At 43.7% G+C, this 15,232-nt stretch overlaps 1 protein-coding gene across 1 annotated transcript in view; it reads right to left on the bottom strand.

Moving 5' to 3' along the window:
* LOC146171570 (cGMP-dependent protein kinase, isozyme 1-like) overlaps positions 1-15,232 on the bottom strand; it is a 317,967-nt gene that overhangs the window by 197,449 nt on the left and 105,286 nt on the right. The window contains exons 5-6 of the mRNA XM_084586427.1: positions 14,576-14,639; positions 9,231-9,308 (exon numbers count right to left, since the gene is read on the bottom strand). Of these exons, the coding sequence (XP_084442553.1) occupies positions 9,231-9,308; positions 14,576-14,639 (142 nt within the window). The remainder of the gene's footprint in view (positions 1-9,230; positions 9,309-14,575; positions 14,640-15,232) is intronic.

Raw genomic sequence — 15,232 nt, forward strand, 5'->3', positions numbered from 1 at the left:
GTAAAGTGCTCCTGGCGCACAGCAGGCAGCTTTCTGTTGGGCGAAATCAAATACTTCCAAACACGTCGCCAAGTTCGTCCCAAATTTATGGACAACTCTGCTGTCAGCCTTTTCTCTGTTTGGCTCGGGAAGCAAGCGTGCTTTTTGGCATCCGGGTTGTAGGACTCCCATCTGAAGAATGAGGCTTCCTTCTCTGGACCGGTGTCGCTGTCTGCTAACTCCGTACTGCCACTTTTTTTTTTTGCGGCGTCACCTTGTCCCGGTCTTCTGCGGTCAGTATTATCCAAATTCAAATCTCATTTCTGCCTCATAAGCTTCTCTTGCGGTTTTTCCTAGTACTAAAGAAGAAAAAAAAAAAGATACGGAGGCTAGCTGATATGTATTACAGGCATAGACATGCACCGCTTTGCCTACACCTTGTGCGCCTGCGCAGTAGCATTGGTGCGGCCACTGCTCTTGCACCGGAGGCGTGCTTGGAACTGTTGCGCCTTCGCTATGCTAATTAACTCTATAATGTAAGAGCGATACGCTCTTTTAGCATTTTTCATTGGTGCAAATATGTTAATACCAGTATTTTTTTGTTGGCGATTTGCACTGTGGTTGAGAACCCTTGCAAAGATCAAAACCATACGACGTGATTTAATCGCCTACATGTGCGTGGAATCCTGTCGCTACCAGATTCGCGAGAACAACCACAACAAAAAAGATAATGAACCCAAAGTGAATTTCAGCAGGCGAAAACGAGGGGGCTGCATCACGGCTCCTAGAGCGCCTCGGAGGTGAGGCAGAGAAATATGATAATGAGACAGCGCTCCAGTCCGCTATTACCATAATGAAAGACGCAGGGTTCTTCGGGATAAGTAAGAAAAGAAGCCTGATTTCGACGGGACTGTGGTACCGAGTTTTTCAGAATCGGCGAGCCTTCTTCCTACGGACTTGCAAAGCTTGTCCAGACGTCTTGTCTAATAGCTATCGTAGCTCAGTAGCATAATGACATCTCGGGTAAAGGAGAAAAACGCCGCCAGAGGGAAGGGTTCAGTGGAAATGATTTCAGATCCGCGAACTAAACGACGCGTAAAATACCGTTCGAAAAAAAAAAAAGACAAAGAAAATTCCAAAAACGGTCATGCAGGGTCGAGGCTGCGCATCACTGGCGCACAGAAGGCACTGCAAGGCATGCACCCACAATAAGCTAGCTACACTACTCGGAGGTGACAAACATTTCGGGTGGTTGCAAAGAGCAAAGAGTGTCTCACGCTCTCGGCCGCTCCCAAGGTTTTGCAAACATTTTTAGGTAAGGCGTCTATAGAACAACTACCGACATTTTGGAATATTATGGAGGCCCTTGCGCGTAGCTGAAATCATTTTATAAGACTCTTGGAGCATATCTCGTCTCAGTGTCATGAAGCCAGCGACTGTGACGTTCAGCAAACTTCAAAGCTTCGCGGAATTGCATCGTTTCTCTTAAGAAGGCTCTTTAAAACGAAGCGAAGATGGCCAAAGTAGCCATCAACAATACAAACTGAACACTGGGTAAAAACGCGAAGCATATTTATGGGCATAATACGGCAAGTTAAGAGGAATATGAAACACTTCTGGTCGTGTGCATCGTCGCTGCGATGCTGTCACGTAGGGGGCGACCTCATAGTCTCGTTAACCTAGTCGACAAATTACCTTGTATGTGCCACAAGACCGCGGGGAAAGGCTCTGCACTATCCGCGGCTGCGGATGGGCATCCAATTCTTTATGCTCCGCGTTTCTTTCGAGTCTCGTCGCAGACGGTTCTGGTTTCTCATCATGCGCGGCCGAATCAAGTATAAGCACATTGTTCAAACTTACCTCGCAGCGGACTTTGTGCGCAGTTTCAGCGTAAATAAGCCTCCGGTTCAGGCGGGAACATTTTTCAAACGGGCGTTCGATGAAGTTGCAGAACACTGTACTTTTATATACAGTCAACTTTCATATTGTTACGATACGGCAAGCCGATGAAAACAGGAGAACAGAGGACAGAGAGATGTTCGATGACAGTGAGATGACGTTTAATGAAAATGTTGCCGGGCCTAGCGCGAGCGCTCCTGTCCGCGCCACTGCCCGCTTCTTCTTCCTTGATGTCGTCCGTAACAATATTATCCATGTGGTAACAAATTTCACACGTACAGCAGATGTACAAGCGAACTTCAATCGACATTTTAAAACCAAATGCGTGTTCAGATTCAGTGAAACAAACCCAGGACTGTTAGGAGTCGTGTGTGAATTTTTTTGGTCCTCTAAACCTTATTACTACTAGTCAAGACTAATCAGTTAACTTTTTATGTATAGACATCAGGAACAAATGTTCGATGCATTTCTTTCTACACTGTCTTAAAGGACAGATAATTGCGCGGGGCTACTATTTACGTAGTTTTCTTTACATAAACACTAAGGCTAATATAAAGCTTCTATATGGTAGGATGCCGCACACTAGCAGCGCTGTCCGTTCAGCGCAGCATCTCAGAGAACATCAGCGGCTTTCATTCATGGTAAGGCTTTGAGCGTGCACTGATGAAAACTTTGCTACGCGCTCTCTCTGTTGACTTCTTGGCCTAAGTTTGTAAATTAGTCTTCGGTAATTATTAAACTCTGGCAAAAGAATATTTTTCTGTACATTTGTCGCGACGACACCGGAAAGTCCCAGTTTGGTTCAGTGGGTTTTACACTACTCGTATTCCAAAACACTAGCGGCGAGGCTCAAGTTAAGTGCCGTTAATCTGAATGGAATGGAGCACAGGTTGGCTTAAAACCGCCATTTTTGGGGTTGCCAAACAAATTTTGGTGCTGAGCCGAGGTCGACTTCGGATTTTTTGTCTGGACCTCCCACATTTTGTTGCGAAAGCAACACTACGTTTGTCGTCGAACCATTTCGCGTGGCACAGCATGGGACAAGCTGCGCATGCGCGAGCAGCCGCGTGGCGTCACAGGCAGCCTCCTGTGTGTCAGAGCTGCGTCGCGGCCGCGCTTCGCCGCGCGCTCAGCCGATGCCGGATAAGTGACGTCATAACCACAGCCGGCGCCAGCTGCGCATCGCTCTCTCCGTTGGTTGTGCGGAAATGTGTGAGTGGTGTATATTAGCAAGGAGCGCACGGCCAGAATCGACCAACTATGGGGAAGGAGAGTTAAGAAGCGCTTGGGACTGGGTTATTTGGAACATCTTCTCGTAAAGGCTGCGCTGCTTAGTTGGACACGGCAAAGGAATTGCGCTTAACCTCAGGAAGGAGAGCCCTCAGCGCGTAGCCTAAGCTACCCTGAGCGTAGCCATGCAGCTGTTGCTTTCGCAACTCAGCTAGGTTTAACCGGAGCTAAACCAGCCTGAATAAACAGGAAATTTAGATAATGGCACCTCATATTTTGAAGGTGGACCACGGCTGTGCTAAAACGTTTCGAGTGGATCCTGAAATTTGTTTTTGATGGCTATCCCGACCCATTCTAAAATTTCGGGGTTCAACCAAATTTTGCGCGCAGTCCGATGACGGATTCAATCTTTCTGTGGCTGGACCCCAGAATTTTGTAAATCGACGCGAGCTGCGCTAAAGTTTTGGGATAGAGCTCTAAATTCTGACTCGCATCATCACCTCATATGTTAGGACCCTCACAATGTTTCGATAGACCCCTTCGAAATCCGCAATGAAATATGATCGATACTGGAGGTGATGACGCCAGTATTGGTGGACCAATTTCAAGTATGTGGACACTGTTTTTCCTTGACGCCGACGGTAGATTTTTGTGGCGCTTTCGTATCTAAAGCTTGGTTACATTTGGCTGGCACACCAGGTGTGTTTGCGCACATATTTTATAGGTTTTTGGTTCGCGCCAGGTGTGATAGGAAGGGGGTCTTCATCATTTTTAATATGTCACAAGGTGCACCGAGATTTGTCTCGAATGATGGCAGCCACGTGGCTTTCACACTGTACCAGGTAGTTGAAATTGCCTTTCGCGACTTTATGTCGATGTTTACTGCCAACCTTTAAATTGAGCACGGCCGAGAGCGAGCGACAGGCATTGTGTACGTCGAGCACCGCAGAGCACGTTTGCTCTTATCACCACCGCGTTGCACAGTCATTTTACGGCTAGAGTTAGCCAGTAGGTAGTTTGATATAGAAGCCTTTCGGCGCCTTCCTGACTACCCGACAATTGTCGCCACAACAACTCACCACAACATGACAATATTGTTTTCATCCTCTTGAAAATTATGTTGTGCGCCTCATCGCATTCTGCCAAAATGGAGCTCCACCCTTTTCTGTATTATTCTTACCAAGTCACTCTACCATTGCCTTTAACCATAAACAAACGCTAATATGCCGAACTTGCAGCGTTAATATCGTTCTTAATGATTGTCTTATACAAACAGCAACACATGCATTTTCTGCACATAACTACTTCTTTCTAAAAATAAACACTTGAATATGGAAAGCAGACTGTTTAACGGCATGCCATCTCTTTTGAAATTTGCTTTCCAAAATTGTCCAATTATATTACAACCAACCATTTTTCCGATGCCCTTTAAGAATTTTTTATTGTCCAGCCGCAGTGCTCATAAAGTTGGATTTTTGTAATTCTTGCGCCAGAAAAGCCTGCCGTCTAAATGTGCTTGTTAGGCACCCTCGCCTAGGAGTTCCAGCAGTCGTTCAGGAAGAAAGAGCTACACGCATGTTTTATTCTACATCGGCTATAGTCTGATAGAACACAAATCAGCAGCAACCACCACACACAATTCCTCCGTGACAGAAAGCAATTCACAGTCACGGCTGTTATGGTTAACCATCACGCAAATTATAAGGCTAAGAATAATTGTGTTTCTTGCTTGTTATATTTAAATGCCAAAAAGGGATTCTGTTTATAGCGTTCAGCGGAGTAGTAAACACGAGTGAATTGTTACCAATGGTTAACAACTGCTGTTTCTTTAATGTCCTATTTTAAAACAACCGATTCCTGTTCTCCTTTTTGTATGTCTCCGCAGTGTCTATAGCCGCTCTATCGAACTCTCGTTCGATAGAGCGAGAGTCGGCGGCGTCGGAGACTGCGGAGAATGCGGCATAAAGAGTCACAACAGCAGACACTGACTTCTCTAAAAAGCGCTGGCAAAGTAAAGTGCAATTTCATTCCTATCGGTTGTGTCAATAATTTTTGTTCAAGACAGTGTCTCCTTCCGCGACCACCATCCTTTTAACAGTTTTAACATCTTTAACACGATCAGAACCAGCCGGTCTTTGCGGCGCCTTTGTTGCAGATGCGGAGGAGGTAGTTAAACACATCGACCGTAATAAAACTAAGCAGTTCAACAGGAAAAACCGATTTTTTTCTTGTCAAAGCTACCTCGCCGAAATTGAGCTCAACTTGTCACGGAACCGGTTACATCTCTCCAAAGTCTCAGCTCAGACCACAAGATAGTAATTCTTCCAGCGGACAAGAGTAGTGCGACAGTGACAACTAGGACTTGGACCACGAAGTTATAGACCTTGTTGAGAGCCACGTGTCCGCCAGAATCTATTAATAAAGACTCTACGATTCGGTCCCTCTCGGAGATTTTCTGGCTGCATCTAAACCTGAGACTTACTTGAACACACTTGTCGCCATCCTGCTTGTACGGCATTCCTAAAGTTCTAGACTTCACAAGGCGTGGATTTTCCCTCTTCATTGGATCTCGATCTTGTCCCCATTGCGGGACGTCGGACGGAATACAGGAGCGTCCCTTTTGAAACGGGCTGGTAGCAGTTGCTATTATAATCATTTTTCTCCCTATATCTTAATCAATGTTTTAGATTGGTTAACTATACCTTCATTCTATTTATTGAATTTTTGTTTCTACATTACTAACATTATGTCACTTCTCTGCTTTTAAGCCGCCAACCTTCCAGTCGTTTTTTGCTAGTTTCCACCGCCGGTTTATTCACCCGGCCACTGGTATCTCTAAACCCCAGAGCTTCAGGAACAGTGATTGCGCCTGCATCAACTTCCGGATGGATACCATTGCATTCGAGTATAATATGGTCAATTGTCTCACTGGAATTGCCAAATATAGCACATGTGTCATCTTCATTGTTAAATTTCTTTTTGTAGCTGCGTATTTTAGGGCACTCTGATCTAGCTTCAAAAAGTAGGGCACTGCCTCTTGAGTTACCAAAGAAATCTTCCTTCCTGATCTGCATTTTCCACTTTCGTAATAATTTCACACTCTGTTTCTTTTCCATCGAGTTTATCCAATTTTTACCTACTGTGTTTTTCACCTGTTACTTAACGTTCTTTATTTCTTCGTCCTTGTGACCAGCATAATTACTGGTTAGTTTCCTAGTTATTTTCCTTCATTGTGAGTCAACGCTTTTTAGGTATAGGTATTCAAATGCTTTAGCTGCCCATCTGTTACTGTTCAATTTCCTCAGGCGTTCCTCATATAATATTTTACTTTAAGCTTCCCGTACTTCGAAAGATGCCCAACCCATATCTCCCTATACCGCCTCATTTGGGATTTAGCCGTGGGCACCTAGGGCTAATCGTCCGACGGCTATCTGATTTATTTATAATGTCGACTGTACCTATGATTTTAGACACAAAACCGCATTTCCCAAAGTAAGCCTGGACACCATAATTCCTTTCCAAATACTGCTCAAAACCTCGTACCTGTTGTATCCCCATACTGCCCTATGCTTCATTCCCCCGGCATTTCTTCGCCCTTTTGCCTTAAGTGATTGCTCATGGTTTTCAATGTATGCCAATCCTTCGTTTACCCATACCCCCAGATATTTATATTCTGCCACTCTGGGTATTTCATGGCCTTGTATTTTAAGAAAGTGATCAGTTGAGCCGTTGAAAATCATCAGACCCGACTTAACTGCGCTAATACTGAAGCCTAGAGCATCCCCTTCGTCTCCGCAATACTTAACTAGAGTTTGCAATTCTTCCAGACTCTCAGCTAGGAGCACAATATCGTCTGCATACATCAAATCGAGGAGGCGCAGCTCTACCGCCTTTCCACCTAATCTATATGACAGGTTAAAACCTAGGTTACTGTCTTGTATCCTCCGTTCCAGGTTTATCATATAAAGCAAGAACAGCACCGGTGATAGAGGACAACCTTGTCTTAATCCTTTGCATACCTTGACAGCTTCCGTACTTCTTATCCCTTCGCATGTAATTTCTACTTTGTTATCCCGGTATATTTCCTGTAGGAACTCTGTTACCTCATAACCGATACCTTCTTTTAATATGTTCCACAGTGGCAAAAGTGCGTAATGAGCCACCTAACGGCACACTCATCGCAGGGGTCTCTGTATTGTCACTCCTATTTACACGCGTCATACTAGATCGGAACCGGCGCCGATATCCAGCTAGGGTGCCTTCTGTGAAGAGTGCCGCCTTCCGACCACTGGCTCGTTGAGGGGCGAAATGATCGAGTGTTGAGAGCCCCAGTGGACGAAATGACTGGAGGGTGTTCCCAAAGAACGACTTCTCAAGCTGATAAAAATCAAGCACGACAAGTGGCAACTCACGGACCTTCGTGCATATGCCATTTATTGCTTCGTAAAGTTCATTTGAGTACTTTTTTTCCGTAGTGTTTGTTCGCCTCCTTGATACCTGGCACGTAATGCGTTTAACTCGTTTATTTTTGGAAAAAATCAAATATTTAGCTTTTGTTTGACACGGGCTGCGAATGCGTTAAGATGTGCGCGTACGTCGTGCGGTCTAAATTTGCTGCCGGCGCCTGGCTCAGTTTGTTTCTGTGCGCAGTGGAAAGAGCATGCAAGGCGCAGTAGTACGTAAGGTGAGCGCTAAGCTTGTCTTTCATGGTATCCCATGAGGAGCACGCTGTTGTTATTGTGTCCAGCTAGGATGGTGTGCGCGTGCATGTCTGCGTGAGATTAGGCTTATGACCAGGCATGGCGCATGTGCAGCTATGACAAGCATGTCAGGACTCATCATGACTAATTTAGTGACGGTTAAAAGATAGTTACTGCTATGCATAAAAACCACATAAGTATGAGTAATGCGATCACGCATTGCCCAGGCCTTCGCTTTTTTTCTTCACTCGGTGACCGGCGATGAGCGACCAAAATGTCATGGCTGCATGGCCGTTTAACAAGAGAAAATTCCTAATGGTGAGGAGAGGATTAGAGGAAAAAGGAAGTGCACCAAATAATCTGGCATCTTTTAAACCATTCGTTTAGCGCCATCAGTGAGCCTAAAGGAATCCAAAAAATAAAATGGAGTTAAGAATAGCTGTGAAAACACTTTGCTCAGCAGATAATGTGCACGAAACACAATAATGGGTAATGTAAAATGAAACAAAGAACGCATACTTTGAAATGAATGCCTGAAACAGGAAGAAGTCGGAAAGAGTGCGGTATGGCTGGACCCCGTTCACATTTGTTCCCTGTAAAATGGGCACTTAAGGCAATCCTTCTTGAGGCGCACGTGAAACCATCCAGAGATTTCTGTCACAACACGTATCGGTGTGACTGAACCATATGCGTCGTTGCCTAAACAAAACCTATTTTCATTGATTGAATTCGCCTCTTAAGCCTGCAACAAGTTTTGTTTGTTTTGGGGGCGGCGTAAAGGCATATATTTGTCAACCGAATCATTTGTATGTGGCGCTGAGCAATTAGTTTTTTTTTTTTGTCCCATCCTTGCTTGCCGCGCTCTGCGAGACACAAGGCCATAATTTTAGAGAAACTTATGTTCACAATTTTCTGGCTTTATCTAGCCTAAAAGGGATGTTTTGTGGCACCAATAGACGAAAGCTGCACGTCGTTTACGTTTCTAGTGATGGCATATTGCGGGGCTAGCAAATGTTGTATTCCGATGTGCTGGAATGGCGTTTGCGGAAAGTACTATACCACCTGTAAAAGGTTCAAGGCATCGGCAACAATATGGCTTGGATATGTAAATGTTTGCCTCATTTAGGAAGACAGTATTTATCCTCTGATTTTCTGTTGAGACGTCCTGGATATTCCGGCCAGCAACTATACCTGATAACTGCGGGCTTGTAGCAGAATACACTCATTTCTGACTTGCTTTGATTTTTCTCGTACATTAACTGTCTTTCACAATGACACAAGTTTAACAAATATGCTGAATTGCTACTTAGTCAGTGGCTTCACAGTTTCATTGAAATGCCTAAATATACTCAGAAAAAACGCTGAAGCAGAAGTTAGATACCGCAATAAATGGCCGCCTGATATTCGAAATTGAAAACTTACATTTCCGTGGCTGATTATGAAGAAAGTATCCCCTGACGTTCCCTGTCGGATGATGTAGACACCAGGAGGGTAGAAATCCTGCGCAGAAAATCCCTCTCACTGTAGTGCAGTTGTATACCACATATTAGGCAGTGACAAGAGCAATAGGCTATCATGATATTTAAAAAGCTTAAACCGCCAGCAAAAGGAAACTGCCAACCCTCGTTGGAGCTAGAGGCACTTACACCTCGCGTTTGCACAAATTTTCCCAGCATTCAGCGTTCTGTTGTCTGTCGCGCTGATGTAGCACGGGATAATAGCAGTGAGATTTATAATTATGAGAAAGAGTTAAAAACCATGCGATTTGTATTTCATAAAAAAATAGTTAAATAAGCTTACTTTGTTAGTACAAATTCATAGAAATTATTTGTCGCACTGCCCGCGCAGTGCCGTGAAAGTTTCCTAGGAAATCTGGATCTGGTTCTATACAGGCCAAGCGTGAACAAATCGTGGTGAAATCCAGTCCCCTGTTATTTTTCGGTGGTGCGTTATATATTTATGCAATCCTTCAATAAAGTTTTACGCGAACAAATATCTCATCCGACCCCACAGACCATTAACAGGCTTAGCGCTACAAACGAATAGCTCTCACTCGCGCGGGAGAACTGAACAAGGTTCCTGATTTGAGCGATACAAACAAAGCAAAATCACCTTATTTAGTTAAAAAAAAAAAGAACTTATCACGAAGCTCGAAGTATGTTAGACGATTTATTCTAGAAAGTGTCTCAAATATTGAAAATACGTTGACAATATCGTGCGGGGCCACTACGGTGAAATTCTCATTTGACACGCGAGTCGTAAGTATAATTGTGAGAGACGGGCTAGTTGGTGGCTAGTATTAAAATGCATTATAAAACCGCGTAAGAAAGACAAGGAACAGAGAAGAACACGACGAACTGGTTTATTACCATGGTGCGTCAAATATCATCGCAATCAGAATACAAACAACGATCATCACGTCCCACTGGTGTGTACGGAACTATCTCGATAGGCAAACGTCAGGAGCAGCATCGGCGGGAGGGACCATTGTCGCCTCGGTTTTGCGACGACGATTATCCTCAAGAAGTTCGCGACAAAACTCACAAGTGTACGAGGCCTATTGTATTAAGAAGGAATCCGGCTCATGTATCAGCAAAACTTCTGTTAACTTATCAGAAGTAGAGTTTTCCTATCTAGATAGTATGGTGTCCCATACACATCTTCGCACCAGTGTGACGTGATGACCGTTTGTTAGGTTATTTTGTGATTGCGATGATTGTATAAAATGTGTTTGAAAGAGTGCGTTGTTGGGCGAGTCGGTCAGACATATCTTCAAGGTATACTGCGCACACACACGCGCCATGCCAACGCATATGTTGGTTGTCGGACGGGCGTTGTTTACGAGGCCCCCCTAACCTGTGGAAGGGCATACATTGGTCAGACGGGCAGATGTTTAAATGACCGCTTAAGGAAACAGCTTTCTATGAGGACTAAGACAGGGTCGAATTTAGCCTTGCACTGCAGCGCTTGTCCGGAAGCTACAAGCGACAAGCCATGCCTACCTTTGCTGAAGAAAACAAACATTTTAAAGAGAAGCAGAGACCAGGTCGCACATGAACTTGCCGAGGCGTTTTTCTTTGGTAAGCGTGGGGATGATTGTGTAAACGACCGTTTAATCACACTTTATGAAAAAGAAGGCAGATTTCTGAACTGCTCATGGGATTAGATATGACGCTTGAAGGCATATAAGATGTGTTTCCTTCCATATGAATTTCAGTCGCGAGTCTGCGCTTGTTGGTGTACCTTTCTCGTCCTTGTTTTGTGTGTGCGCAGTATACCTTGGAAGGTATAAAATGTGACGCACAGTGGCAATAAACCAGTTGAAGTTCTGCGCTTTGTCCTGTCGCGTTCTTCTCTGTCCCTTGTCTATTTGCGCGGTTTTGTGATGCATTCTAATTCGAGTCGTAAAAGCGTTTAAAAAACATTTAGGTTTTAGATAATCTTTTCAATATTTCTTAATGAACTCCTACAACAATAGCGCTGTCAACCGGTTTACAATTCCTGGAACTTATCTGAAGCCCTTTTTAGACGCTCTGAGGTAGAACGGTTCACGAAGACACGGATATCTGTCACTCTGCAAGCAATCGCGCAATAAAAATAACCAGCCACTGATGAACGGTACTTATCCCTTGCAAGAAAACAAATGAACCGCAGAAGTTCCTCATTTGTTTTTAATCTGACAGTTGTTATTCCTTCATAAAGAAAACACGGCACATACTTTGTCCACAAAGTTTCTTTTTTTGCAAGTTAACAGAAGCGACACTCTCAAACAACATGGAACTGTTTTCAGACATGACATGCAAAACAGTGCACATTTTTTCCCTCACGTTTTTCTGCTTTTTCTCAGTTGTAGCCGCTTTTAACATGGCCGTTAGAGAGCTCATGGTATGTTTTCATTTTGTACAATGAGCTGCGCAAAGGGTGCGTCGCAGCACAGACTTGTTTTATGGCACAGCATGTTATGCGAGGCCCCATCATCTGCGCTGGACGCCGTTTTGGACAACTTTTTGAATCTGACATCGCAGAGCACACGGGTGTTTTGTATTTTGCATATATTTAAGTACGGCTGCCGGCGCGGAAAATCAGCGGACGTAGGTTAACAACTGAGCGCTAGCGGCAGTAAGCTGTAAAGACGAATTGCATTTCTCTTAACGAAACGGGAAAAAATACAATTTCCATGCGTCGTGATATGGAATGCTTCCTTCACCTCTCTAAATCTTTGTTGTGAAGGCCGATACAACACCTGTGCCGCGTCAAAGATTGGTCGGCAATTATTACATTTGCGGTGTTGTTCATTCACCCCCGAGGATTTGTCGTTATTGTGCACTTTTAGGCGAATGTTCAAACAATGCCCTGTTTATCCTATATGTATGGCAGCTCACACAAAAAAAAATGAATTTTATAGGCCACACCAGTTACACAGCATACACACTTTTTTCTATGCTTCACATTATACGAAAGAGAAGTTGTGCCAACATTTCTCGACTTTCTTTCCACAATCGGACAAAGTTTGCTTGATTTCAACGGAGAAGAGCTACTGCAACGCCATATCGTTTGGCAACGTGTAAAGTTGTAAAGTGAAAGAGGTTTGTATGCTGTGTACCTGCTGTGGTTTATAAAATTGGTTTTCTTTTTGGGCTGGCATACATAGGACAAACCGGGCGCTGTTTGAACATTCGCCTAAAAGAACACAATACCGACAAACTCTCGGGGGTGAATGCAACAATTGCCGTCCTATCTTTGACGCAACACAGGTGTTGTATCGGCATCAAAGATTTCTAGAGCTGATGGAAGCACTCCATATCGCCTCGTGTGGAACTTGTGTCAGTGAGCCTTCGCTCTCGTTATCGAGGAGGAAAATCGGCTATATTCGCATGTCTCGTTTTCTTTTTCTTTTTGCTAGAGGTTTTCGTTCTTGATAAGCTTCATTTTCTTCCCAAAAAATACAAGCTGAAAATCCCCGCGATACTATCGGCGCTCCTATTACCTTTTCGGGCGACGAAATGGGTGGCACCAAATCAATGTGGTTCATGCACATATGTAGCATGATTGACTCCAATTGTGCTAGCGAGGGAAATCTCCCGCACGAAGATGGCAGACTTCAGCTGCACCACTTCTGTCGGTGCAACTGCAATTGATTATTCGGATTTGGGCCACAATGACCACACTAATGCTTCCGTATGAAGCTTCACTTGTTAACGCGACAGCACCGCTATAGCTAGCAGGACAGACTTAGTCCTAATAAAGCTTCTGCAAAGATATGCTAAAAGAAAAAAAAGAAACTGTCGGAGTAGAGTGGATTCGATTCCAGAAATTTCTCGTGAGAACCGAGTAAGGAACTTCTAGGCTGTTACCGTTATATTTTAAGCGATAGCTTAACAGCTCGTTCAATCGAAAAGCGGCCGACGTAGTAGTAGTAGTAGTTATACTAGTGGTAGTAGTAGTAGTAGTAGTGGTAGCAGTAGTGGCAGCAGTCACCACCGCGTGGCGGAAATAATTGGGGACTGCCTAAAAAAATCGTGGCGTAGTAATTTGTGGTTCTAGTGACAGACTCGATGTTTGAAAGGCGGTGACAAAATAATGAGATCATTCTAATAAAGTGATTATTCGTTTAATTAAAGAGACGAAAAATGGAAACAGTTGGGAAAAAGGGGTGTTCAATGGTGTCACAGTGCTCAGAATGAAAAGTCAATGCTTGATGTAATTAAAAAAACCTAGAGTGCCTAATTGATCAATTATATAATTGAAGTAATTAGAAAAAGCAACAAATGCATCCAAACGTAACAAATATCTCAAAATGAAAAGCCTACAAATCTTGTAGCTGGGCTAGTTGGTGATACATTCTTAGAATAAAAGGTAGCGCAAAAGGACGGAGGAAGGGCGTTCGTGTTTGTGTCGCTTCCTCCGTGCTCGTCCTTTTGCGCTACCTTTTATTATAGGAAAGCCTATGTTTGCTAATTATCAGTGTCACTGTATAAAAACAAGTACTAAAGAGAGAAACAAAACATTTAAAAACTGAAAAAACTTGGTTAGTGAGTGTGAAATGCTATCGCGTCATATCCTTAACAGCAGATGTTATGTGTACTCATGATTTCTTTACCGCATTTGAAACATGCAATATTTATGCATGTTGTATTTGACTGACTCAACATGTCTAGAACTGTATTAGTGATGTTGAGGTTTCAATCTGCGGCAGCCAGTAGAAGGTGCTGAACCCACAAGTTCGATAAATTCACTGTATCATACAAAAGTATTCTTTAACTAGCCGTGAGTCTGCGTGACGTGCGGCCCAAAGCCGTTACAAAGTCCTTTTCAGTCAGGTTCCTAATCGCGTTTAAAATGAAGCTCTCGAGTAGAGTGCTCGCTTCCAAGCGGTCGACCTTGTGCAACAACCAACGGTCACTTATTACGAACTATGCAATACTAAAATTGGGATAGTATAGCGACTTGCTTCGTCAGCAGAGCCGGCATAGTCAATTAAACGCCAGATTACAATCAATAACGGCTATCGAAAACAAGCTTGTCGGGATTGGCGTAAGAAAGCTAATAATAACGTCATTGGAGAGTAAACGTAGTTGAAGATATTCTGTTCACTGGGGGGGTGCATAAATACTAATAATAAACGGAGTCTTCGTGCATCAAGTTCCAAGCTCCTTCTTACGGTCTTGTGCCTTTGCAATTCTCAGCAGCCATGTCTCTGACACTACCGATGTCACAAGGCAGCGGCTCTTGACAAATACACCGAAACAGGGGACAGTGTGACATACCACTTCAAGAACGTCCGACATCTTGGCGAGGATCTCGTTGGAAAGCGTCTGCAGCAAAGGGACGCTGCAAAAAGGGACGAGAAGAAATTGAGTAGATACGTCCTGAAAAGCAGGCTGCTATGAGAATGAAGGTAGAGATATGGGTGCATTGAAAAATGTTGTCACTGTGTGGGCATATCACACGCATCATGATATTACGGGTTTTCTCAAACTGAAGCTGAGTGTAGACACGCTAAATCTGTCTTGACTGCGGCGACAGATTCGAACTTCAGGAGGTATTCTGCCACACAATACTTCGCTCTGCAGCACAGAACATCGCAGAAATCGCCAACTGCGCAGTTATAGTATTTTTTGTTTTTTTGTTTATATTTGAAGAACGATGGAAGAGCGCGCAGTTTGAATTTGGCGCGCTATGTTTCGGCTTTTTGTGGATAAATCGACGTATTTATTCACATTCTGCCGCTTTAGAAAATGAGTTTTCTGTCGTTTCTAAAAGTTATGTGACATCGTCTTGTCAATGGCTTCAAGTTCTCAATTGACACTAAGAATCTGGTGGCATTAAATAAAGACTTGATTGAATTTTCTTAGTTTATTACTTCATAAGAGATGAGGAACACTGTGGAGAACACTGTTGAAATGGAGAACATTATAGTTAAT

The sequence above is a fragment of the Amblyomma maculatum genome, unplaced genomic scaffold (genome assembly GCF_055883805.1).
Source record: "Amblyomma maculatum isolate TAMU_Amacu unplaced genomic scaffold, ASM5588380v1 scaffold_19, whole genome shotgun sequence".
In the NCBI taxonomy this organism is placed as follows: domain Eukaryota; kingdom Metazoa; phylum Arthropoda; class Arachnida; order Ixodida; family Ixodidae; genus Amblyomma; species Amblyomma maculatum.